Raw genomic sequence first — 27983 nt, forward strand, 5'->3', positions numbered from 1 at the left:
CCTCCGGCATCACCGTCATCAGGTGCATCATTACAGGATTCTTTATCCTCGTCCATTTCCTCATCCTCATCCTCATCTTCATCGTCATCCTCATCATCTGGTTCATCTACTAAATACTCATCAGTCTCTTTCTCAAGTGTCTTGGCATTTTCTTCAATCAGAGTCATTGAAACCCGGTTAGGGTCTTGAGTATTAAAAACTCCTCGAACACCATCACTCCTACTGGAGTCACCAGATACCAACCCTCCAGAAGCACATGACGAAGTCCGGTACCCAATCCTTGCGTCCAACAAATACCTACCTGCCATGATGTCAGGCTGATAGCCATATTGTGACTGCCCTACATCTCCAATCATGATGTCGAGATGATGGCCATATTGTGATTGGCCTGCATCTGCAGCCATGAACCCAAGCAACTGGCTAAAAGATCCACCATCTCCTGAGTCAAACTGTGGCACACTCCAATACTGCTGATGTATCGGGTATGACGAGGTAAAATGTGTTTGTGGTACATACTGGCTTGACCACTAAGGTTATTCCTGTGCAGCTGGAGGCGGAGGTAGAGGTGGAGGCTGCTGCTCTTGTGGCTCCTCGTCCTCAGCCTCTTCATTCTCTTGAACCACATCATCCATACCCTGATCACCCTCGACATTCTCTTGAACCACAAGATCGGACAAGTTCAAATGACGGCCATATTTTGTACGGTACCAGTGCATGTAAATATCTAACGGATGCTGTGGACCATCAAGCTCAGTCAAAATGTGATTATACCTGTTCGTCCATTGCATCACCCAAAATGAATGACTCGTGGCTGTTGCCCAATTAAGATTCTTAGGACCAGTCAAGACTTCACCGTGTGCCTTGTCTAGATTCCGTTCCTGATGAGGAACTCCCTGCATGAAACCAAACTGTCGCCTAAACCGATCGGTTGCATGCCACTCAATACATTCAAAAGATACCAAAGGCACCGTCGCACTCCACACAACCGAGTGCATGTGGATGTCTGCAGGAATTATGTCCGGATCCACGTGATCCACAGCATAAGCAACCCACACAAACTGTGAAAAATAGAAGACATTGCTAATTACAATCGGAATAACGATAACACTACAAACACCAATTCCAAATAATTCTTTAATGCAAATATACATGGCCTTCCTGCAGATCATCAAAAGCCTTCCTAAAGTGAGCAAGTTTTGTAAACCTAAAGCGTCGGTCTCCACGTTCCCAATTACGCCACCTAATATCGCTTAATTCATTAACAGAACTGCATTCTAAATATGAAGATACGGAGTAAATATAATATAATGTTACCTATTTGCAAGCGAAAAACTACGGGGTTTCCTAGGAACTGGCGCTAGAAATGGTAGGCGCATAAATGCCCAAACGACCAGCAGTGTTAGCGAACCGTCAATCTCCTTACAGTCATAACGAGATGCCTTGCACAATGCCCTGTACAGATGTGCCAGACAAGCCGAACCCCAACTGAACTGTACAATACTACCAAATTCACGAAGTAAAGGCAGAAACTTCCAGTGGACAAACACTCCAGACTTGTCACCTAACAATATCGTACCAAGCAGTAACATAATGTGACACTTCACATACCTCTGTTTACTTTCTTCATTATCCAACTGTAACTGTAATCTTTCTTTTAGATCCCGTAGCCACGTAAGCTTTATACCGCTTCCTCTACATTCTGGCTTTCTCGGTGCATCCCCAAATTGGTGCAGACACTCTGCCTCTAAGGCCTCAACACTGCTGATAGTCATCCCTGTGACTGGAAGACCGTCCGTCGGAAGACCAAGAATCATAGCCACATCTTCGAGTGTCACAGCACATTCACCAATCGGAAGGTGAAAGGTATGTGTGTCCGGATGCCACCTTTCTACTAAAGCATTTACGAGTGCTTTTTGACATTATACTATTCCAATTTGAGATACATGATAGAAGCCAGTAAATTGTAAATGTTCCTCCACCCTATCATCGTATCGATTCAGAGAAAGAGGGTAATTACACTTCAACATCCGTGAACTCTACAGAAAGAAAAATTATTAATCAAACTACGAACAATTTATAATTTACTACTAAAATATAATAACAAAAACTAGAACAACCAATATTATCAACAAATAATTACTACCAAATACAACATTATACTTAGCTCAATTAAAAACGTAACAGTAAACAATTAATTATTATTAAATTCCAAATACAATGTATTATTATTTTTTACCTAGTCTTAATTATTGATTTTAATCAGCAACATTAATCCAAAAATATTACAATAAATTATAAACATTTTCTTTTCACTAATCTATCATATTAGTCTAACTCAAATATTATCATTGGATTAAATTTCTAACTATCATTTAACTATAAGACCTTAAATTTCAATCAATCAATAATAATAATAATAATAATAATAATAACAATAATAATATCGTTACTGACCTAAATTTAAACGACTAACAACCTATAATTAAATTTTTAATAATAATAATAATAATAATAATAATAATAATAATAATAATAATAATAATAATACCGTCACTGAGCCTAAATTTAAACGACTAACAACCTATAATTAAATTTTTCATAATAATAATAATAATAATAATAATAATAATAATAATAATAATAATAATAATAATAATAATAACACTATCACTGACCCTAAATTTAAACGACTAATAACTTGTAATTAAATTTTTAATAATAATAATTATATTAATTATGATTTAATAATAATAATAATAATAATAATAATAATAATAATAATAATAATAATAATAATAATAATAATAATAATGTCATTGACTCTAAATTTAAACGACTAACAACCTGTAATTAAATTTTTAATAATAATAATAATAATAATAATAATAATAATAATAATAATAATAATAATAATAATAAAGTCACTGTATATATGTATGTTTTCTAATTGGACCTAACAAGAACAATTATAATGTAACTAAATTTCTAACACCACCAAATAAATCTGAATTAATATTAACAATAGTATTAACAATCATCATAATAATAACACTAATAATAACATTCTCAGTTCACGTTGAGCTACTGCGTTACAGCAACAACACCCATTAATAACTCAAATAATGATAATAATAAAAATGAAAATAATAACAATAAAAATAATAATATCACTGATGTTCTTAACTTTGGCTCTTAACAACAACATTTATAATTAAATTTTTGATAACACTAATTAAACTTTTTAAATATTTAAAAAAAATAATAAAAAAATTTACATAATCAGGATGGCTGAGATATTTTGTAATATGAAATTTAGGACGATCAATATCTTTAGATTTTAGTTTTCTTGACATTATAATTTTTTTTACTAATTTTGAGAAAAAGAAGACTTAGATGAAGGAGGGGATGAAGAAATGGTTGCTGCTGAGAAAGGTTGAAGCTCATTTCGGAGGGTGAGTATACATGCAGGGGTTTTACTGGGGTTAGGGACCACCGTTATAGGGAGCAAGGTCGAGTCGACACGTGGCCGGAGGGAGGGGGAGGAATTTGGACCCTCCGATCTCTCAATACAATGCGGACCGTCCGATTTGTTCATTGCTTTTCGGACCGTCTGATTTGTTGTTTGCTGACACCACAATCTGGTAATGCTCACACACACTCCATAATGCCGTTGTATTCCAATCCCCCTTCCATAATAAAATTAAAAACCATAGAAAGGTGATGATGATTGTTGAAGGGTTCTTGATAGATGGGAAAAGGAGGGAAGTTGAGAGTAGTAACGACATGAGTGGAAGAAGTGAGATCGAAGCAGTTTCTATCATCAGCAGCAGTTACATCATCTTGTGCAGTGGGATTGAATAGCCCAAAACGAGTTTGATGATGATGAGTAGTAGTAGTGTGTTGTTCTTGAGGGGAGAGAGAGAAACCCAACAAGTTCATTAAAGCCATAGAAGAAGAAGAAAGTTAAATTGCTGAATAAAGAGAGGGTTGAAATTTATTGAAACGGGTATTAAGATTAGGGTTAAGAAAATGATAATTTGGGGTTTTATGTATTGAAATTAGGGTTTTTAGGCAATGGAGGTGTTTGAGATTTGGAAAAGAAAAGAGGAGGTGTTGAAGATAATGGTGGGGGTAATTCTGGAATTTTATTAAAAAGTCAACATAAATTTAAGATTTGGCTACTTTTGTCGTACATAATCTATCTTTGATGGATACAACGTTAATTTCCTTTTTTAATGGGTACTTTTGTCAGCGTTTGTAAAGTTCATGAGTACAAATAATTGTTTTTCCAAAAAGAAAAAAATGTAAGGATTTAATTGAAAAAAAATTAGTGCAGAAACTATATTAAAAGAAAAAAAATATAAAGACTTAATTAAAAATATCACAAAATTATAAGACCAACAGAATAATTAAACCTAATACTTACCTATAAAATTAATAACTATGCTATTAGTACATAAAAAATTAAGTACAAAATTAATCATGACACGTATTTATAGACATTTAAAAAAGAAAAAGATATACCAAAATTGAAATTGGATTCATGACAAGGCCACTATCTAGTTGGACAATATTGAATGAAATCGTCCAATCCCACTATGTCCCAAGTCCCAACAAACATTTAAACATGGCAGTCAAACATCATCCACATCACATAACAAGCATGCGAAAGCTTCGCTGGCTTTGAATATTAGAATGAATTTGGTCACAGCTTAATTTAGTTTGTGAAGCAAATAAGCAATTAACTGCGTTAGCTTGTAACCCAACAAATGAAGTTCTTCAAGCCTAAGCAGTTCCGATTCAGATTTAGAAACACTTCCCTTTTCATATATCACTATTGAAGAAGTATGATCAATATGGAAAAATATTTTAATTGCCTGCAATAAAAGTTTTATGAATTTTCAGATATTTTTATATTTTTGGGATTGGTTTGGATTGACTTTTAAAAAAGTATTTATTTTTTATTTTATAAAAAAATCTTTTTTTAAAAAACAAAAAATTATTTTATATTTGAATAAATTTAAAAAAAATTTAAATATTAAAAACGTCTTTTATTTTTATTATTTTAAAAAACAAAGTATTACTAGCTTTTAGAAAAAGTGAATAATTTATATTTTAATAAAAATGTTTTTTTTAAAAAACGTATTTAAATAGATTTTAAATTGAATAAAAATAATTTATTTAATTCAAACTAGCACTTTATTAGGTGAAATTAAATTATAGGTAAATTTTTGCTGAATATGGAACACAATTTTATTTGAGCATTTGATGAGATACCATAGTCCATAGCAGATATGGTTTTCCTAACGCAATTTTTTCTATATTCCATATTTGAACGTAAAATTGTTAGTTAAAAAAGAAAAAGAAGTATTTGTAACACTCTAACTCATTATGTGTTAATTTAGATTGGTTTTTTTGAATTAAAAAATAAAATACTTTTATTTAAATTAAAATTTATTTAGATATGTCGTTTAAAAAAATATTTTTATTAAAAATTATTTATTTTTTCTAAAAGCTAAGAATACTTTATTTTTAAAGAAAGCAAAAATAAAAGATGTTTTTAATATTTTAAAAAATTATTTAAATATAAAATAATTTTTATTTATTAAAAAAATCTTTTTAAAAAAATAAAAAATAAATATTTTTTTTCAAAAGTCAATCCAAATAAATTATATATGTTAGTGATTTTTTTACGATAAATCGTATGTGCTATAAGTATATCTTTACAAAAAAATATTTTCAATTTTGTTATTTCTATATTATTTGTTGGTGAGTTTTATGGTGTAAAAAGAAGATTTTTTCTATACTTGTATGTGTTTGTTGTCAATACCATTATAAGAAAGAGAATATCATTGAAAACATTTTCTATCATTTAAAATTTCTATGCAAATTATGTTAAGGCTTACAACACAGGTGATGATGAGATATTTTGACTAATTAATTTTGTTCATTATGACTAATTTATAAAGATAATACTGGACTTATTGAAATATTTTGTAATGGCCCAGTAGCTCATTTACAAATTAAACCCTACATATTGTACATCATAACTAAAATAATAATATTTTCACATTTCATATTTCAAATCATCCTTTAACTATAATAATAATAATAATGTGCATAAAAAAAAGATGATAAGATATTTATTAAAATGAATATTACCACTTTTATATATTAGCCAATTAATAAAGATCAATTAGACTATTATCGATATTTATTATTAGATACATTATGATATTATTTATTTATATAATTATTTAGCTCATTTTTCTTGCCACTTTAGTTACAATTTTTTTATTTTTAAATTTTAATTCATTCGTAAAATTATAAAATAATAAGTATTTTAATAAAAACTGATGTTTTAAAATATAAATTTTATAAAAAGTTCTTATAAATTATTATTTACTTCATATTCCTAATATTTGAATAAAAATTAATATATTAAAATTGAAATATAAGCCTTTTAAATTTTATTTTATTTTATTTATTTTAAATTCATGAATAAAATAATTTAGAATTTAGAATTTAATGTTATTTAGTTTAGGATTTGGTTCTTGATGTTTTAGGGTTTAAGGTTTAAAATTAGATTGATTAGAGTTCGGAGTGGATGGTTTAGAATTTATGATTAAGAAATTAGGGTTTGTGATTTTTTATTTAGATTTATCGGATAATTTTTTTACGCACATTATTATTATTATTATTATTATTATTATTATTATTATTATTATTATTATTATTATTATTATTGAAAATATAAAATGTAAAATGGTTATTTTAGTCATGCAATTGAATTAGTGGGAGTACGTATCTAGCGCCCGACCCTCTGCTAGGGTTTCACTGCGCCAGCTCCATGGTTACACCTTTCTTTGTCTTTTCTTCGTCAAACTCTTTTCCATCTTCTTCTATTTTTTATTTTTTTCTTAATTTCTTTTCCACTTTGCTCCCTAATTTTCGTTTTCTCTCCCAATTCATTGCTCTTTTAATTCATTCCATTTTCTAATTCACTCATTCCATATATCTTATGTCTCTTTGGAATCATTGAATACCAATTCTGATTTTCTCTACACCATGAGCAACAAATCAGAGACTCAAAACCCTCATATAATATCTATGACGGTGGAGGGTGCCAGCCTTCAAGTGGCACCCAAAGAAATATGAAACTGCTCTCGTGGAATTGTCGGGGTTTAGGGAGACCCCTGACAATCCACAATCTTAAAGGGATTTGCAAATCCTACTCCCCCGAGGTTGGTTTTATCTGTGAAACAAAAAATCAATCTCGACAAGTTGAAGGAAAACTAAGATCTTGTGGTTTCAAGGAATGGTTTATTGTAGATCCAGATGGATTATCAGGGTTTGGCAATGGCATGGAGGGATGGTTGTACTGTTCAGATTTTACAGCATGGTAGATTTTTCATTGCGGCATCAGTTCTGACAGCTGGTTCTAATGATCCCTATGGTGTTCTAGGTGTTTATCTCAGTTCAAATGATCAACATAGAATGGCTCAATTTGCTGAATTAACTTCAGTCACCCAACAGTTCGATGGTAAGATTGTGTTAATGGGGGATTTTAATGCCATTTCTAATCAATTGGAGAAAGAAGGTGGGGGTGCTAAATCTCCTTCTTATATTGAAACCTTTAATAGTTTTATTGATGATAATTCCCTAATTGATATTGGTATGGTCGGAAGACCATTCACTTGGTCAAATAGACGGAGGGGTGATGAGTTGATATAGGAAAGACTGGACCGATTCCTGGTAGGAGTTGATTGGCAACAACTCTATCCCAATGCAACGGTTCTTAGACTGTCAGAATCAGGCTCGGATCATGCCCCTCTTCTCCTAGACTCTAATCCGAGAACTGAAAAATCTAAACGCCGATTCAAATTCCAAGAAAGATGGTGTTCCAATGATGAAATACGGCAGATTGTTAGAGAGGTTTGGCATGAACAGATTGATGGTTTAGCCATGTATATCCTAGCTCAAAAAATAAAGCGTTGTCGGCATAAGATTGTCAAATGGCAGCAAGAACACAGATCTAATTCGAAGGTGGAGATTGATTTACTACAGTCGGAATTAGAGGAACTTCGTTTAGCAGGAATTCATGGAGGCGACATCATTTCAGAAATAGAGGACAAACTTGAAAAAGCATTGCAAAATGAGGAATCTTATTGGAAAGATAAGTCTAGAGTCAAATGGCTCAAATCTGGTTATCAGAATACAGCTTTCTTCCATCAGAAATTTAGAAATCGAACCCGAAGGAATAGAATTTGGCAACTAACTGGCAATGATGGTGAAGTGGCTACTTCAAATGCTGGTATTGCTTCTGTGGCTGAATCTTATTTCAAGGACATCTTTTCCTCCACTTATCATGAGAACCCTGAACCTCTGTTTACTGATTTTGAACCTAAGCTTACAGCTCACATGAACCGTAGGCTTCAAAGACCAGTGACTATGGAGGAAGTGAAACGCGCAACATTTAGCATTCATCCTCAAAGTGCCCCAGGAGATGATGGTATGACAGCAAAATTTTTTCAAAGCTTCTGGAACATACTTAGTGGTGATGTGTTTCGAGCAGTTAAGAGCTTCTTTTCTGGGGGCAGAATCTTGAAGGGTTTTAACCACACTCAGATCTGTCTTATTCCCAAGATTTCTGATGCTAAAGATATGACTCAGGTAAGACCAATAAGCCTATCTTCAGTTTTTTACAAGATTATCTCCAAAGTATTTGTACATAGGCTTCAGAGTATGATGAATAGACTAATTAGCCCTACGCAAAGTGCTTTTATTAAAGGCAGATTAATCTCTGATAATATCCTAATTGCTCACGAGTGTATGCATTACTTGAAGAACAAAAAAAGGGGTCTTGAAAATGAAATGGCGCTAAAATTAGATATAAGTAAGGCATATGATAGGGTGGAATGGCAATTTCTTTGGTTTATATTGGAGAAGTTTGGTTTTGACTCTCGATGGATCATGTGGATTCGAGAATTAGTGACAACTGTTTCTTATTCTGTTATTGTGGAAGGACAATCTTATGGTTTCTTCAAACCAAATAGAGGTATTCGACAAGGAGATCCTCTATCCCCCTATATTTTTCTTTTTTGTGCAGAAGGTCTCTCCTTCTTGCTACACAAGGCAGAACAAAACAGACTAATTCAGGGTCTTCAGATACATAGGCGATGTCCCAAGGTCAACCACCTCCAGTTTGCTGATGATTCCATTTTATTCTGTAAGGCTAATCCTGAAGCATGTTCAAATATCCTGCATTTATTGAATTCTTATGAAAGCATCAGTGGCCAGAGGGTAAATCTTAATAAATCTGCTGTATTCTTTAGCCACAACACTCCGTCCACTACTCGTACACTACTGGCTAACTCTATGAATATTAATCATATTGGGGCTCAGGATAAATACCTTGGTTTTCCTTCTACAGTCTCTAAATCGAAAAAGGCTTCTTTTAGTATGATCAAAGAAAAGGTTCGGAAAAGAATCCAAGGGTGGAAGCGCAATCTTCTTTCGTCAGGTGGTAGACACGTATTGCTTAAGGCAGTGGGAGAAGCTATTCCTATTTATACATTGTCTTGCTTCAAGTTGCCTGATGGTTTAATTTCGTAAATTCACTCTCTACTTTCTCAGTTCTGGTGGGGACAAAAAGGTTCTGAAAGGAGGATGGCTTGGATTAGCTGGGACACTATGACTCGCTCACGAAAAGAAGGAGGCCTTGGATTTAAAGATCTCAGAATCCAAAATCTGGCGCTTTTAGGCAAATAGTTTTGGCGACTTGTAACACAACCTACTTCCTTATTATCCAAAATCTTAAGAGGTAAATACTTTAGCATTGGTAATGCTATAACGGCATAAATTGGAGTCTTACCTTCTTGGGGATGGAGGAGCATACTGGAAGGCCGAAAGATTGTTGAAAAAGGTCTTAATTGGGCTGTGGGTACTAGTGAGGATATCCGAACCTTTGAGGATCCTTGGCTGCCTCCTCCGTATCCTTTAATGATTTCTGACATGCCAAATAGACAGGTTATTTCTGAGTTGTTTCCAAGAGTTAAAGATCTAATTACTGAAGATAGAAATTGGAATCAGAATCTCATTCAAGAACTACTTCTCCAAGACGTTGCAAACAGGATTTTGTCAGTTAAAATTCAGCAGAGTATGGACAAATTGCAATGGGATTTGAACAAATCCAAGCAATATGATACAGTTTCAGGTTACAGAATTGGCTATTTATTTTACCATCCGCCTCTGGAGCTTTGCCCTAATTATATGCAACAGAAAAAGCCGTGGATTGATCTATGGAAGTTGAACTTGCCTCACAAAATTAAGCTATTTATCTGGAAAGCTCTCCATGGCTGACTTCCGGTGCTTGCTCAGATTCATCACCGCATCCCATCTATATCACCAATATGCCCTTGCTGTCATGAAGCAACGGAAACAGTCACTCATTGTTTGATCGATTGCTCTAGAATTAAAGACGTATGGTCTCAGAGTTATCTTCGTGACTGTCTTCCCCCTCAGAGTTCTAACGACTTTTGGACATGGTGGATAGCATCAACAGAGATACTTAACCCGTTGAAGAATGCTGACTGTAATCCTCAATTGCTTGCCATCATTTGCTGGAACTGCTGGAAAGCTTGCAACCAGTTGATTTTTGAAGGTTCTACTTCTATGCCGTCTGCCATTCTAGCAAGCTCTGTCAAGTTGCTCCGTGAAATCCAAAGAACTCCCAATTTAAGTCGTCATCTCCATGAGACAAGCTCTTAGGTGCATTCAATTTGATTTATCATTATTTCTTCTTTAAGATTTTTCTTCGTTTTTCGACCACGCACCGTTGGATGAATACCTTCAGTGTAGTGTTTTTGGGAAATCCCCACCTTTTATTATGCTGTCCTGCTTTTGGACATCTTTATATTTCATTTTTTAATAATTAATGAAAATAACCTATTATCTTTGAAAAAAAAAAAGAAATGGTTATTTTAGTCATAATGTATGACAATAGAATTTAATTTGTAGATGAACTATTGGGCCATTACCAAAACATTTCAACCAGCCCATTATCATTTTTATAAATTAGTCATAATGAACAAATTTAATTAGTTAAAATACCTAGTTATCATGTGTTGTGGGGCTCAACATAATCTGTATAAAAACTTCAAATTACAGAAAATGTCTTCAATTATACTCTTTTTCTGGATACTTGTTTCACAATAATATTGACAACAAAAATATATAGGTATAGAAAGAAACTTCTTTTTATACCATAAAATTCACCTTATTTATAATAAATACTGTTTTGAGATTAGTATTTTTTTAATAACTAAATACGTTATTTTTTTGTTTTATTAATTAAAAATATCTTAAATACATAATTAATTAGTAATAACTTTATTTTTATATTGATATCAAAATATTTGATATATAAATATTATTTTTTAAAAATTTTATATATAACATTGTATATCCATTTATATATCAGAGTTTATTGTGTTTAAAAATTTTAATTAGGTTCACAATCTTAAAATGATACAAAACCTTATCTAATTATTAATTTTGGACCTCCCTCTGTCCAACCTTGTACATGTTCACATACATATGTTAAGTTTCCGGTTACTTCACAACAGACCTAAGAATAACTTTAATTAAATTATTGTAAGCCAATGAACGAAATATCAACTTTTCATTGCCCATAGAGTTGTCAATTTTCGTTTTTCTGATAAAAACATTGAGCTGGCAATCATGGACCAAATTCATTTCAAAGGTCTAAATAAGGTAGCGTTTATTTTTAGGCGAATTCTCCCATGCCTATTAGTTTGCTGCCGAAGTTGCCGAAAAATGGGTCCCAACAGTTATTAAAAGTGGTAACTCTTCAAATAAAAAGCGTCACCCAATGGAAAAAAGTAAATTAGAATATTTAAGAGAAGAAATAATTAAATTATCAAAATTAATAGATCAAAAACTAATGATTTTGATTAATGTCAATTACAATGACACTGAATTTTTAAAATCAATACAAAATGATTTTTCTCAAAATCTTAATTTTACTTTAAGTTTTATTGAAGGAATTCAAAAACCTGAAAAAAACTTATATTTCACACGGAGTTTCTAAAAAATGTTATCATGGAGATAATTATCCCCATCTTCATCATACTTTTAATCCACAATTAAACTCTATAACAGATATGCTTGAAGAATTATTAGTTTCTATAAAATTTCAGAAAAACAAAGAAAAAGAAGAGCCTAATATAATAAATAAAATTGAACAGATACTTGATAAACATTTCCAAAAAGAAATTCCTAAGAAAGAAGAAGTCCAAAATATAATCGATACAACAAATCTAAAGGTTAGACCACCTCTGAAACTATGAATATTGATGAAAAATTAGAAGAAGTTACAATGCTTTTTAAACAATTAAAAATGGCTCAAGAAGACAATTCTATGGAGCAAGGTTTTCAGATTAAAGAAGAACCAGAAATTTCTGAAAGAGAAGAATATGTTTTAGACTATTCAAGTGATGAAGAACCAGTACATCCAGTACAAGTAAAAGATGAAGCTGGAACATCTGGAAATAATAATCAAACCCAATTTAAATGGGAAACAGGCTTTGAAAATTATGCTTTCAAAAAAGGATTTATAAGCAAAAATTTGAAATATACTAAAATACCATCTAAATACGTTCCTAAAATTCAAGAACTAGAAGGAGAAAAAATGCTTGATCTAGATTGCAAAAAGAATGAAAAAGAAATTTTTGAAAATTGGATGAACTCTTTTCTATTAGAAGCTTATACAAACCCAAAATTAAATGAATTATCTGAAATGGATATCTGGAATTTCATAGGATTCCACACTAAAGGAACTATAAGAAATTATATGTTATCAATAGATAATAAAATAATAGAAGAATTAGCTGCAAAAACAACAGCTTATGATAGAATAGCACACATAATGAGAGTTCTATACAAAGAATTTTTTGGAAAAAATGTAATAAATCATGGAAAAGAAATTTCTGAAAAAGAGTATTTAGAAGCAAAAAATCATTTGGCCAATATTCAAATATTCGATCTATGCTATATAGAATCCTATATTTGTGAATATAGAATATATTATTATAAATTAAAAGAAGAAGATAAAAATCATTATCTTAGCATGTATATCACAAAACTTCCATATCCTGTTAATGAAATTATTATGGGAAGATTTATAAGAGAAATAAATAATAAAACAATTGAAAATAATTTCGGTGGAGCAACATCAGCAATAAGAGAAGAAATAAAAGAACGCTGTATGCAAGAAGCTACTCAAAAAAGATTTAATAATATAATTAGAATTTGTTGTCAAGATAATGAAGAAATTTCTCAAAAATATGGTTCTAATAAAAATTTTCGGAAATACCATCCTTATAAAAATATCCAAAGAAAAAGAAAATATCATTTTAGAAAAAGAAGATATTATCCAAATTGGAGAAAAAAGAGATATTTTAGGGAAAGAAGTATCAATAAAAAACAAAAGAACTATTGCCCAAATAAAAAAGAAAATTGTAAATGTTGGTATTGTCAAGAAGAAGGACATTATGCAAATGAATGTCCAAAAAAGAAAGATAAAAAAGACCTAACTAAACAACTAGAAGTTGCAAAAACTTGTTTTATGGAACCTTTAGAAGAATCTGATGATGAACTAAAATATATTTTTGAATATGTCTCAGAAACAGACTCAGAAACAAACTCAGGAACTGAGTAATAGCGCTACATTTATTACTGTAAAAATTACAGAAAAATTTATTAATGCCTTCATAGACACAGGGGCAACAAAATGTTTTGCAAGTTCAAATATAAAGCTTAACTGGAAAAAGTTAGAAAATCCACTAAGAATTAGAATAGCTGATAAATCTATACACAAAATTAATTTAAAAGCAGAAATGGTTGAAATATTCATTCAAAATTACAGATTCATTGTCCCATCTATATATAAATTAGAATCTGGAATAGATTTAATTATAGGGAATAATTTCCTAAAGCTATATCACCCTTTTATCCAAGAATTAACATATATAGTTCTAAAAGCCCCATATGATTCCTCTCTAAATCAAAAGGCAAAATTAATAAAAATTCCAACTACTACTATAAACGAAATTTTAAAATTTAAAATATTTTCTATATTAGAAGAATGTTATTTAAACTTATTTTTTCAAATAAACATTCCTAAAAATAATCTTGAAATTAAAATAGAGCAACTTTTAAATGAAGTTTGTGCCGAGAATCCTCTGGATATTAAAAATACAAATAAAGAATTAGTAAGTATTAAATTGAAAGATCCTTCAAAAGAAGTAAATGTTCAAAATAGAATCCCTTATTCAGCAAGAGATAAGGAAGAATTTTCAATAGAATGTAAAGATCTTTTGGAAAAAGGAATTATAAGACTAAGTAAAAGCCCTCATGCGGCCCCAGCTTTCTATGTTGAAAACAATAACGAAATTAAAAGAGGAAAACGAAGAATGGTTATTAATTATAAAAAAATGAATGAAGCAACCATAGGAGATGCTCATAAGCTCCCAAGAAAGGACTCCATCCTAGAAAAGATCAAAGGAGCAACTTGGTTTTCATCGCTCGATGCAAAATCAGGATATTGGCAACTTCGTTTAGACGAAGAAACAAAGAAATTAACTGCTTTTACTTGTCCAACAAAAGAGTCAACAGGAGTATTACTCTACGAATGGAATGTCCTACCATTTGGACTAAAACAAGCTCCAGGTATTTATCAGAGATTTATGGAAGAAAATTTAAAAGATTTAAATGAGTTTGTTCTAGTTTACATTGATGATATATTAATCTTTACAAAACAAGATAAAGAAGATCATCTTCAAAAATTACTAATTGTCTTAGAAAGATGTAAAGAAAAAGGTTTAGTCCTTAGTAAAAAGAAAGCTAAACTAGCAAAACAAGAAATAGAATTTCTCGGATTAATTCTATCTACTGAAGGGAAGTTAAAACTTCAACCAAATGTATTAGAAAAAGTAGATTTATTTCCTGATAAAATGGAAGATAGAAAACAATTACAAAGATTTTTAGGATGCATAAATTATATTTCTGATCAAGGATTTTTAAAGAATATAACAGACTATACTAAAAACTTATTTTCAAAAATAAGTATAAAAAAGACTTGGAAATGGGAAGAAAAGGATAGCTTGCAAGTTCAAAAAATTAAAGAACTTTGTAAAAATCTTCCAGAACTTTATATTCCAGAAGAAGATGATTATTTAATAGTAGAAACAGATGCTTCAGACAAGACCTGGTCAGGCTGTCTAAAAGCTAAAAAAGCTGAAAAAAGCTTGAACAAAGAAAAAGAATCACTAGATTCCAAACATTCCTCAAAGGAATTACTATGCAGATATATCTCTGGGACGTTTACACCAGCAGAACAGAGGTATACTACCCATGAAAAAGAAACTCTAGCAGCAATAAAAACTATTAAGAAATGGAGGATTGATCTACTTCCCAAGGAATTTACATTACGAACAGACTCAAGTTATTTAACAGGTTTTATTAGATATAATTTACAAGCTGATTATAATCATGGTCGTCTGGTAAGATGGCAAATATTTTTATTACAATATCCAATCAAGATTGAATATATTAAAGGAAATAAAAATATTATTGCAGATACATTGACAAGAGAATGGAGTTCATTGTCAACACAATGAATCAAGAAATCCAGAAGCTTGAACAAGAGCTTGAAAGGTGCAATCACTGCCAGCAGCTAAGAGCTCAAATTCAATCCATCAAGAAGGCCATGGAAGCCATGAAAGTAACCCAACAAGCAACATTACCCACTCCAATACCAATGCTGACAACACCATCAGAGTTCAGCCAGCTAAGCGTGGTGGACCAGCCACAAACCCAAAACCAAAACTAATTTTTTCTGAAAAAATCCCTGAAAATAAAACTCTGGCAGAAATAGTTAAAAAATCAACTCAGGACAAAAAATATTATGTCATCTATAATGGCCCAATGAAAGGAGTCTACGACGATTGGGCTAAAGCAGCCCCATTCACCCACCAGCCCAAAACTATTCACAAAGGAGGATTTTTGACAATAGAAGAAGCAAAAGAATCCCTCAGAGAATATGAAGTGCTCCACCCAGAACAAGTTCTAAAAAGAGCTGATAAAGCTCCAGCTCAAGCCCAAAAAACTCCAGTCCAAGTCCGAACAGGAATGCTGAAAAATATTCCCACAAGAGCCGAAATAAATGACAAGAAAAGGGTCTGCAGATCAAACTGTAGAGAAACCTTAAATCTGGTTCTAAACTGGACTCTAGACAAAAGAGCAATATTGGGATATTATCCCATTAACAAAGAACAGCTAACAAAGCTGGTAATCTTCCCAGAGGCTTCACCCTCTGATACATATCAGTTTTTCCAATACGGATTAATTGATACGATCCTAATTTTTGACAATTTAAATATCATTAAAGAATTTCCTGCAGGTTTTATAGATGCAGTGAAAAAATTTAAAAATATGATTGATGCAAGAGAACCAAGGGATATATCCCTAAAATTTACAAGTAGTCAGCCAATCTTCAATGAAGAAGGAGAATGTTTGATCCCAGCATTTCAAGTAGTTTTCATGTCAGTCTTCCCAGGAGACTTTCAACCAATAGAACAAATTCAAGATCTATCAATTTATAGCGACGAAGGAAGATTGGCCAGCACATTGGCAAGAGTCTTCGAGAGAGCCCAAAAAATAAACAAAGAATCCAGAACAAGAATAAACTACAAAAGCAGAAACACTCTAATTGTTTCTAGTAAAAGAAACCAAATTGAATCAAGAGAAATGAGACTCCTAGTGGATTTTGAATCAGCATTTTACAACTTTTCTGGGTTACTAGAAAAGCTTCCTGACGGGATAAGGAGGAATCTATGCCATTTACTAAAAGACAAAGAAGACCATAGGTGCCAGCTGTGCACCTCAGAAATGTCTGAAGAAAGCAACAATGCTGAAGACCCCACCCACGTGGAAAAAGAAGTGGATGAGACATCTGAGTCATCCATCAACATTATTGTTGAATGATGTAAGAGCTTACGTCACAAAGGCACCAATAATGTAGTTGGTGCGAATTCAGTGCTCAGTGACGCATGCAATGACGTCACAAGAAGGGTAAGGATGGGATTTGTCCATCAGACCCAACCATTATAAATAGAGTGCTAAGTCATTTGAAAGATCATCAGAAATCAGAAAGCAGGAAGCTTAGAGTACTCACAGGCCAGGAGGGCGAAGAGGAAGTAGCTGAGGCGATTCTGGAGTCTGATCCATTAGAAAAATAATTATAAGAAACTCCCCTCTGGAGTTAACTTGTAAAATCTCCCCTCTGGAGAAAAATACCTATTGTAAAATAACATTAAATAAAAGTTCATCTCCAGAAAGGTACATCTTCATCTCAATCTTTTTATATTATGAATTACTTAGAAGATTTGGAAATAACTGAAGAATCTGATTATTATAAAATAACTGCTTTACTTGATAATGAAAAGCAAGCTATTTTAAAATCAGAACTAGATCTCAAAGCAAATGAGAATTTTAAACAAAGCTTTCTAAAAGAAATTTTTAATAGAAAGAACATAATATATGGAAAAATGCAGTTTGAAGCACCTGTAAAAATAGAATCTGCTAATGGAGAACTTGAAATAGCCCTAATAGATGAAGAACAAATAAACGAACAAATAAAGAAAATTAAAGATCAACAAAAAAGATCTAAGATCGGATGGATTCATATTAGCACTATCCAAGTTTTAGTAAAATCAACATATATGAAAGGAATTAATTCACCAATAAGTTTAGCAATCTGTGATAAAAGAATTATTGATCCCACAGATCAAATAATTGGAATTATTCATGGAAATTTGGCAAATGTAAATGTTAAATTTAATACCCATATTGGATATGCTATCCCCTTATCAACAAAGAATTTTGATAGATCCATAAGCTTAGCTTATAAGTTTCATAGACAAAGTCTAATGGAACAAAACGACGAACCTTTTTCAATTACATATGCAATAAACTATGCATTAACTAATAGTCATCATAGTATAGAATTTAAAAACAAAGAAGGAATTTATATTGATGATTTATTCGAGAAGGTTGTTAAAACTGAAACACCAAGGCGCAAACCTATTGAAAAACCAGCTTTATTATTAAGGGAAACATCAAGAAAATCGTGTTCCTCTAGTTTTCGAATAAGAGAATCCAAAATCAATAGTCCTTTAAGTTTATCCCATTTAAAAGATGATGAAAAAGATTCTGAAATAAGAGAATTGACAAAGAAGATTGAAACACTAAATGAAACCTTAAATAACAAGCTATGACAATAAATAAAGAAGAAATATATGTGTCTTATCAAAATAAGAAACAAGAACTCTTTGAAAGAGAAAATCATTTGAAATATTTAAGGTTTTCTGAAATAAATCAAAGAGCTTTTGAAGTTTTAGTATTATCTTATAATAATCTGAAAAAAGAAGTCGAAGATTTAGAAAGAATAATAGAATCTTTAGAAAATAACAATGAAGCTATGGCAGAAGATGCAGAAATTGTAATATGAAAGTCTTTCAAAAAAGTCTTATTTCTTTAAAAACAATTAAAAGAAAAATGAAAACAAGGATGATGGCTATAGCCATAAAAATAAGAAATTTGGCAACTGAATCTTCAGATTTAGAAGCAGAGATCAAAAGGGTAAATAAAAAGATAATTAAAACAAGGAGATTAATACAACGTTTTAAAACTAAAAAATCGGTCAAAAATTTAAAAGAAAATATTAAGAATAAACAGATTTATCGTGCTCGTAGATTACATTATCTTCATATACAAAATATGATTGCATTACAAGCTTTTGAATCAAGAATACATGTTCAAAATATTCAAGTAATGCAACCTCTACAGGATGAACCTCTAGAACAAGTACAAATTGAATCCGAACAAGAATTACAAGTACTTTTATCACCTTTATAAAATCCTATAATCTAAAAAGCATATAAAATGCCTGGTATAGCAAATCAAACACTACAAGATTTAAAAAATGATTTAAATTTTCAGAAAAATCAAAAAAGATATTATGAAGTAAGATTACAGAATAGTAACATTTACACAAGAAATAGAGAAGAAGTAGAACAATTCTGTAAAAATTGTATAGATTGTATAACAAGAGAAATAGAAAAATTGCTAGAAGAAATAGAAGAATTTAATAATGCAAACCCAACCCAAGAAAGATATTTCAAAAATTTATTAATACGAGCAAAACAAAAATTTTAATTTCAATATTATTAAAATATTGTCAAAATTAGTTGTCAAAATTAGTAAAAATTTGGTATCAGAGCCAAGTTAACGATTTAGGGTAACACCTTATCTTTAAACAACATTTTAACATCGTTTATGATTTCCTATTACCCTTTGCCACGTATTTTCGGCAACATTTCGGCAAAAAGTTGTAGGCACCGAAGAACGCACCTTATTTTTATAAATTGGGACGATAGAGAGATTAAAATTTAATATTATATTTAGTAGTTAAAGATTAAAATTTTAAGATATAAGTCACCAAAAACTTTTAAGATATAAAATTTTAATTTTTTTAATATTTAAAAAAAAGTATAAAAAATTAAAAATTTTTAGATAAAAATTAAAATTTTAATAATATTTTTTTAAAATATATTTATTTAACTTTTTTAAATTTTAAATTTACTCATCAATTTTTATATTTATTTTGAACTAAATATAATAATAAGATATAGTTCAATCCAAAATATTTTACACTAAATTTTATCGACCTTAAAAAAGAGGATTTGAATCAAGACATTCTTTTAAAATTAAAAGCATAAAATAGAGTAAGTAAGGGATTTTTTAGTTTTAATTTTCTGTAATTGCAAAAGATGAAGAGAGAACAACACTAACAAATATCTTATTCAACCTCGAAGTACAATGAAATTTACGTCCAGTATCCACCACAATTGTGGTAGAATTTCACTATATCAATCTTAAAATTATAATCACAATTTCAAGATAAAGACAAAAACGATCAAACTAAACCGGTTAACCGCCAAGACAAACAAAGTATCCACTGTATTTCACAAACTGATTTCCTAACAAAACAAACTCTCCAAAGCAGAACGAATCAAGACTCGAACAAATTAAAATTATGTAGTATTTTTTTCTTAATTTAAGACTTGTCACCCATAGCTTTTTTCCAAATATTCTTTCAGAATATCATATGTCTTTTGTTAGTACTAGGAAGACTCAAAATGAATATAAAAAACAGACAAAGGTAAAAAAGAACGACGCTCAATTGTGCAAAATTTTCTTTTTGAATTATTCTTTTTAAGTGTTCTCCAATATGATTCTTCTTCTTATATCTAAAAACCAAATTAATGTTAACCGTTGCAGCAGATTAATCTGCATTGAAGATAAGATCCTTTCTTTTTTTTATACAGCTGTAAATCTTTCCTTAAGGATGATACTATCCTTTCTTTTAACAGTAACACACCTCCTTCATAATTACTTCAAATCTTACTTTTAGTTTTAATGGGTGATTCTTTCCAAATCTGTTTCAATTACTACAATAAGCTTACTTGCTGTCCATAATCATTATATTGTTATGTTTCCTTTTTCTATTTTTTGCAACAACAATGTCTTTTAATTTGACACTAAAAATAAGTATTTATATCAATTTTAAAGCTGAAATTTTATAACATATTAAATCAAGCTATTAATCAATCAATCAATATAATTAATTAAATATTTATCATCACAAATAATTGTAAAATCATTTTTAGATTTAACATACACTAAATACAATAATTTAGTCTCTTGTCTTTTAATTTCTATCTCGCAATCTCAGTCTTTCAGTTTCATTCTCTCTTCCAAACACAACTTAAGTGAAATTGTTCAATGTCCTAAGTAAAATAAATAAGAGTAATACCCCAAATAGGTCCCCAAAGATTTGGCGGTCTAACAGATTTGTCCCCTAGAAAAATTAACTAGGTCCCAAGTCCCTAAGATTACTAGATATATGCCATATAGGTCCCCAAGACAAGTTGAACCGGTTTACATGACACTCTTTCTTCTACGTGGAGCTTGTAGGTGTGACATGTCAGGTAAAGCAACACGTGTCACGCTCAAGACAGATTAGTCCCTGAACACGTGGCTAAAACGACGTCGTTTTGGGACAATGCCAAACGACGCCGTTTTGAGGGGACAGATTCGTCCCCACCTTTGTTCCCTAGTTCTCGAAACTTCGACTTTCTAAAGTCAAATAGGTCCCCAAAAATTTTGTTATAAGTCAAAAAGGTCCCTGAATTTATAGTATATATATCAAATTGGTCTCCTCGAATTAAGCAACTAGAACCATAATTAGAATCAAATCATGATGAAATTATCCAAAGTATGTCAAAATATGCAGTCTCAAGCACATGAAATGGCAGATCTCAAGTATAATTACAGTCAAGTGAAAGTCTTGTGGTCATGGTAACCCAAGTCCAAGTAAAATTTCTATAGATCAAAAAAACAGATCAAGTCAATGTCCATTGGGAGAAATTTTTTTTATTTCTCCATTAATGTACACAAGTACCCCTTTGTTGTCTCTAACAAAACTTTCACTACAGTAAAATACAGGTACCATGTCTTTACTCATCTAAATACCAAAAAATAAAACTCTGTCACAAGTTAACCAAACAACCAACACAATACAACGTCATAATAGAATAAAAAATTCAAATACATAAATTATTTTTGTTATTATCAAATATCTATCTGTAACCACTTCACATCTCTCACTTAAGCTACACCTACAACAAACTGTCTTTGATCTACTCTAAACATACATCACATGCACGTTCATCATACTTCACTCTTTAATGCCAATTTAATACGGCAAAAACTAACTTAACTTATCTCGAACAATGGCGATATACACGCCACACCACCACCAAGCAGTCCTTGTTCACACTGTCAAAGCACCATTACGAACTTGGATAAACGTTAATGAAGGTGAAGAATATGAAGGGTTAGGTCGTAAAATCTAGGTGAGGGTTTGGGATACTTGTAATTTTACAAAGAGAAAGGGAGAGGATACATTTTTTTTATACAAGTTATCTACTGACGAATTTTAATTGTTTAACTGTAATTATACTTGAGATCTGTCATTTCATGCGCTTGAGCCTACATATTTTGACATACTTTGGATAATTTCATCATGATTTGATTCTAATTATGGTTCTAATTGCTTAATTCGAAGGGACCAATTTGATATATACTATAAATTCAGGGACTTTTTTGACTTATAACAAAATTTTTGGGGACCTATTTGACTTTAGAAAGTCGAAATTTCGAGAACCAGAGAACAAAGTTGGGGACGAATCTGTCCTCTCAAAACGGCGTCGTTTGGTGTTGTCCCAAAACGACGTCGTTTTAGCCACATGTTCAGGGACTAATCTGTCCTGAGCGTGACACGTGTTGCTTTACCTGATACGTCACACCTACAACCTCCACGTAGGAGAGAGAGTATCGTGTTAACTAGTTCAACCTGACTTGGGGACTTATATGACATATATCTAGTAATCTTAGGGACCTAGTACCTAGTTAATTTTTTTGGGGACAAATCTGTCGGACCGCCAAATCTTTGGGGACCTATTTGGGGTAATACTCAATAAATAAGTTTTTTAGTTTTCCTTTTATTCATGTTGTCTCTTCCTATCAACTTAAATTTTTAGGATGAGTGATTTTATAACATAATATTAGGATTTTATGTTCCAAAGATAAAAAATTTAATTCTTAGTGAGTCCAAAAAAATTTTTTGGAATGAATAATTTTATAACAAATTTTAAATACAAAAAAAGTTAAACTTTTGTAATTTGTTTTCTTTATAATCTCATATCACTGAATAGGAAATATGTGAAAAATGAAAAAAGAAAAAAAAGAAAATTTTAGAATAACAAAATAAGTTGCAATTGCCAATTGAACAGCAACGGAAACTATTCTGATTTTCAAATAATTGAAAAAATAAAATAAATTAAGTTTGTTAAAAGCATATCTTTAACTAGCAAATGCAATTAAAATTCTACATTCTTTGGGAGCTGCAACTGTAGCTGAGTCAACTTATGGTTATAGATGGAGCAAAATGAAATCAGAATCGGTGAATCACAAACGTATGCTCATTCACGATTCTGCGTGAATCCAAAAAGAAAAAATCAAACAAAAGTTGAAAACTAAATGGTTTTTTCTTTTTCAAAATTACAAAAAGTAGTGTTGTTTACACATAACAAGTGGCATGCATATAGTAGCTCAACAATGTTTAGAAAAAACCTCATTGGACCGACTTAAAAAGTTGTGTGGCTCAGAATTGTTTTACAATAAGAGAAAATCTTATGCCATCATAAGTACTTTTAATCAACACGACACACATAAAGACCTGTGTTAGGGGTAATTGGGTAAATACCATTTTCTTTATCTGCAAAGTATATCACTATATCATGTGAAAATTGGAAAGATTAAGTTTTGCCCAAGATGAATTAAGATTCTTATTCCATTGCTGCAATAATAAGAATAACTCACAGAACTACAGCAAAAACAGTTAAAACAGCATACAAAACAAACTTAGAAAGATGAAAGGACCATGAATGAGTAAAAAGCAAATTGGGAATCGGCATTTATGTAAAATATTACATCTTCACTACTTTGTTGAACTTTTGGCATAAATTGAAAGTTATAACTTACAACTCAATAGATGATAACTAATAACAAAATAGGATTAGGGGAAAAAAATCAAATTAATTAATTACCCTAGACTAAAGGGTAGTTGCTGACTTGCTGGAGCACAAAACAAGCATCCAGGTCTACATATTCTTGCATTTTGAGTCTAATCTTACCTTTGGTTTACACCTTTTCCATCTAATTAAGTTGTATAAAAACTCAAATAAATAAATTAGCAAATAAATGAAACTGTTGAGAGTTGCAAGGAAGAGCCGCAATCCAATAATTAGCATTTGATCTCATGCCACCATTTGCTCCTGGTCAATGTACATTTGCTCCAACCATGCTGGAATCACATCTGTTCCATTGTTGAGATGACATTGCAGCTGTTGCTGATCTTCGGCACTAAACTGGCCGGGCTCTGGCTGTGCCGGAGCGTCCTTCACAAGCGAGCTAACCCAAGACACGTCCGGCTCGTCAACTTTTGCAGCTGACATTCTGGTCGCAGCCCTGGGCGAGGGAATATTGCTGCTGCTTCGAAATCCAAAAGAAGCAGATTTCCTCAGCTTGTTCAGCTCTTCGCCCTGCATCGGCCAGTCCAATTTTCCATCATGAGAGCCCCAATGAGAATATGCCAAAGAAGGCTTTGCTGCCACAGAGGTGGCCAGCGAAGGAACCTCAGAATGACGGTTTCCCATGCTGCGCTCGATGAAGCTCTGGCTCCGCTGTGAAAAGGCAGCAAGTCTTGGATTAAAAGCCAGTGCAGTCGGTTCCCCTGATGGATCAACCCTGGATTTTGGGGATCCAATCACTTTCGGAGAAGGAAGGCCAGAAGAATAGCCTCGCAGCTGCTGATTCATGTTCTGGCGCATCTGCAATCCAGTTGGAAGATGTAACTGAGGTCCTGCAGCATCAAATGAGATTCCATTGAATTTGGACAAAATTGACGGGTCGACAGACCCAAAAGTGTCGTCAAGGTTAGTAGGCATCACTCCTGAAAGCCTATTTAGATCTGCAGCACGATCGCCCAAAGAATAATGATAAGATGGATTATTAGTCAAGGAATTTCTCCAACCGGAAGGGGAGGAAAGACCAGTCATCTCATCCATCATTAGCATAAGCAATTCAGTATCCGAATTAATATCGCTAGCAGCTAAAGCAGTTTTCAATCTGCTGCTTCTAGGAAGCTGCAGGGTTGGGATGTTAGATTGAGTCTGCCACATGGATCCGGAGAGAGGAGAGGAAGATCCAGAAGGAGTCAAAGGCGGTGTTGACGCAGGTGGTATCATAACAGATGGAGAACCAAGTGTTATTGGGCTAACTGGACCCATATCCAATGAAGAACCACTGGAGTAGGATCTAGGAGATGGCATAGCCGAACCAGTAGAAGCATAGAGGGGGCGAAGCTCCTCAGGCTTGTGTGCAAAGAAGCAAACTCTTCTTGTACATGCACCCTCGTCCTTGCAAAGCCGGGTCCGGTACTGGGCAGGATGAAGCCAACACTCGAAAATACCATGTGCATACTCGCATAAATCTCCCTTGCTGCATGACCCCTTACGGAATTCAGGACAAGGCACACAGCTATAATGGTATTTCCTTGGATCGCGTCGCCTGGCATTTTCCCCTGGGTGAACAAAGGGACACTCGGTCCAATCATGAGAATAAGCCCTTGAACAAGGCTTCACCTTGAATGTATACATCCTGAACTCGTCAGTACCATATATCCCGTTCTTTATGTCAGGAAGAGAGTGATCAACAGGATAATCCTTCCGCTCAGCCCCATCTTTCAACACACGGGGCGTGTTCACCACGTTTTCCCTTTGTTGTTCCTCGATTTGGCCAACTACATCCTCTAACGTCTTGTCAGTACCAACTGTACCTTCCAGCATGGCTTGCAGCATCCTCTTCCTTGAATTGGGGATAGAGTTAGCCCCAGAGACAACCAAATCGCAAGGCCGGTTACCATTTGAAACAACAGTACTAACATCTGCCGATGATTCAAGCAAAAGCTTGACAACCTCGAGGGAAGCAGCAGAACCCCCAGCAACAGCACAATGAATTGCAGTAGCCCCATCCGAGCCACTAGCCCTGTTAACATCAACACAGCCAGTTCCAAGAATATAAGCCAAAACTCTCAGGTTTCCAAACATAGCAGCAACCATAAGTGGTGTCCTCTCTTCATAACCCACTTTCTTTGAGCCAAGCCTCCTTCCAAACCACGACCCGGCCTCATCAACATCACAACCCTCTTTCTCAACTGCATCTTTGAAACCAATTAGGTCATCTGCAGCTGCAAGTTCAAGCAAAGCAGATATCTTTTGATGCTGCCCTTCTTCTCTTCCATAATCATCCTCCATAACCAAACCAGTTTGAGTAGGTTTCCTGTTGGAACCGCTGCACATGGATGTATCTTAATCTTCCCTTTAGGGCTCAAAAGAATCTGAAATTTTCACATAAAGAGAACAGGTTCAAGATACCGTGGCACCAAACGTGTTATACTTCATATATAAAGCACAAAAAAAGTGAAAAGCTCAGTTCAATCTAACAAAAACAGAAACCTAACTCGACTCATAAAATTAAGGTGGCATATTATTCCCCCAGTTTGTAATCAGCAATTACTGTTTGAGCAAACCTAACTCGACTCATAAAATTATTATGAAATCATGCATATTATATCAAGCAACCAAGTTACCAAAATCGTGAATCACTAACGAATTTGTAACAAGCATCCTATTTTCACTCATTAAGATTATTTATAGTCACACATAAACAGATAATCATAAAAATCATTCAATTAAAAGAAGATAACAAGAAATCGCCGCAGACACAACCAAAAATAGCAAATTACAACCTGTCCTTAGTTTGAAAGAAGGGGGAAGGGGGAAGGGGGAAGGGGGGGGATGGGAAATAAAACATGTAAAATCATATCAACGATTCTCTTTCATCAATTAAAATACACTAATACCTTCCGTTACCTCAATAATTTTCTTAGCAACCAAGGAAAAGGAAAGAAAAAAGAGAAGGAAAAAACATATAAAAAGAAAAGGAGAAAAGTTCCTTTTCTATTTCTTTTCAGCTCAATTTTTTAGAGAGAGATAAAGAGAGAGAAATAGAGAAAGCATACCTTAACAAGAGAAACACACAAAGCAAAAGAACGAAGCTTTGTGTTGAGAGATGAATGAAGCCCTTTGAGTCTGGTTTTGTTGCAACAGCTTTTAAAATGGTGAGGGAGGGGGAGAGGGCTTTTTTTGAAGAGAGAAGAGAAGACTTTTCCTCTTCTACTTTTCTTTAGTTTAGTTTAGTTTTTGATTTTGTGTTATCCTTTTTTTATTAATTTGATTTTATGGTTTTGGTCAAAAAGTGGAACCCACCTAGCTGCCTCACCAGTCACCAGTTCCTCCACCTCCATACCATACCAATTCCATTTATTTGTTTAATTATTACCAGAAAAACATGCGTCACATAATCATAGTTTAAATTTGATGCACAATTAATATAATTTTTTTAGCTTGTTATTGTGAAATTATGGATCGGTGCACAGATATGGATTGATAGATAAGTACTTCTCATAGTCAGACTTTTGTACTTTTTTTTTTCTTTTGTATGTGACATAATTAACGGAAGTAATATAAAAACTAAAAAATATATTAATAATATAGGTTTTGAATTTAAAATACAAAATTTTATGAAAAAGAGTTAATAGTTTTAACTTTTTAAGAAGAGTAACTTATTATTTTTATCTATAAAAATTGAAAATGTTGATATATCTATTTATAGAAGATGAAAATTATAATTTGTACTTATAAAAATGGCTTTTGCAAGTAAAAATGTAAAATTATCCAAATCCTAAAAAATTAAATAAAATTTTTAAATTATCCTTTTTCGCCACTACTACTATCGTCTTCCCTCCACTCTCAATGTTCTCGGTGATCCAATTCTAACATCGATCACATTGCCGCTCAGTATCACCACCTCGTCCTCGTCCTCCTCCTCCTCCTCAACCGTCACTCTAACCCCTTCACCGCACACTCCCCCATCAATGTCGATTGCGACTCAACAGTATCAGCACCACCATCACCAACATAATTATCTAACGTATGCTCATCTTCTAGATCTAAAGACGCTGCAAGCAGTGTGAGCGATCCGTTGGGATAGGTAAACCGTCACTCTCGTTAACCTCATCATCCTCACCATCTTCTATCACTGTCAAGCTTAACTGTCTGGCTCTGGAATTCAACACCCTAACGAAATTCATA

The 27983-nt window shown here is 32.5% G+C and overlaps 2 protein-coding genes across 2 annotated transcripts; both read right to left on the reverse strand.

The window, feature by feature from the left end:
- Positions 1-533: 533 nt before the first annotated feature.
- On the reverse strand, positions 534-1814 carry LOC112701290 (serine/threonine-protein phosphatase 7 long form homolog). Its single transcript, XM_025752068.1, has 3 exons — positions 1315-1814; positions 1150-1267; positions 534-1058 (listed from the first exon to the last, which is right to left on the reverse strand). Exons 1-3 carry the CDS (start codon positions 1812-1814, stop codon positions 534-536), a joined length of 1143 nt encoding a protein of 380 aa, XP_025607853.1.
- Positions 1815-23655: 21841 nt separating this feature from the next.
- Positions 23656-27119, reverse strand: LOC112702817 (zinc finger CCCH domain-containing protein 66). The gene is made up of 2 exons (XM_025753998.3): positions 26852-27119; positions 23656-26167 (listed from the first exon to the last, which is right to left on the reverse strand). Exon 2 carries the CDS (start codon positions 26127-26129, stop codon positions 24027-24029), a length of 2103 nt encoding a protein of 700 aa, XP_025609783.1. The 5' UTR covers positions 26130-26167; positions 26852-27119; the 3' UTR covers positions 23656-24026.
- Between the last annotated feature and the right edge of the window lie 864 nt (positions 27120-27983).

The sequence above is a fragment of the Arachis hypogaea genome, chromosome 7 (assembly GCF_003086295.3).
Source record: "Arachis hypogaea cultivar Tifrunner chromosome 7, arahy.Tifrunner.gnm2.J5K5, whole genome shotgun sequence".
NCBI lineage: Eukaryota > Viridiplantae > Streptophyta > Magnoliopsida > Fabales > Fabaceae > Arachis > Arachis hypogaea.

Coding starts and splice junctions, on each gene's coding strand:
- LOC112701290 (XM_025752068.1), bottom strand. CDS start 1,814: ATGATTCTTGGTCTTCCGACGGACGGTCTTCCAGTCACAGGGATGACT. Junction 1,268..1,314: donor AGTTTTTCGCTTGCAAATAG/GTAACATTATAT, acceptor TTTAGAATGCAG/TTCTGTTAATGAATTAAGCG. Junction 1,059..1,149: donor ATGATCTGCAGGAAGGCCAT/GTATATTTGCAT, acceptor TATTTTTCACAG/TTTGTGTGGGTTGCTTATGC.
- LOC112702817 (XM_025753998.3), bottom strand. CDS start 26,129: ATGTGCAGCGGTTCCAACAGGAAACCTACTCAAACTGGTTTGGTTATG.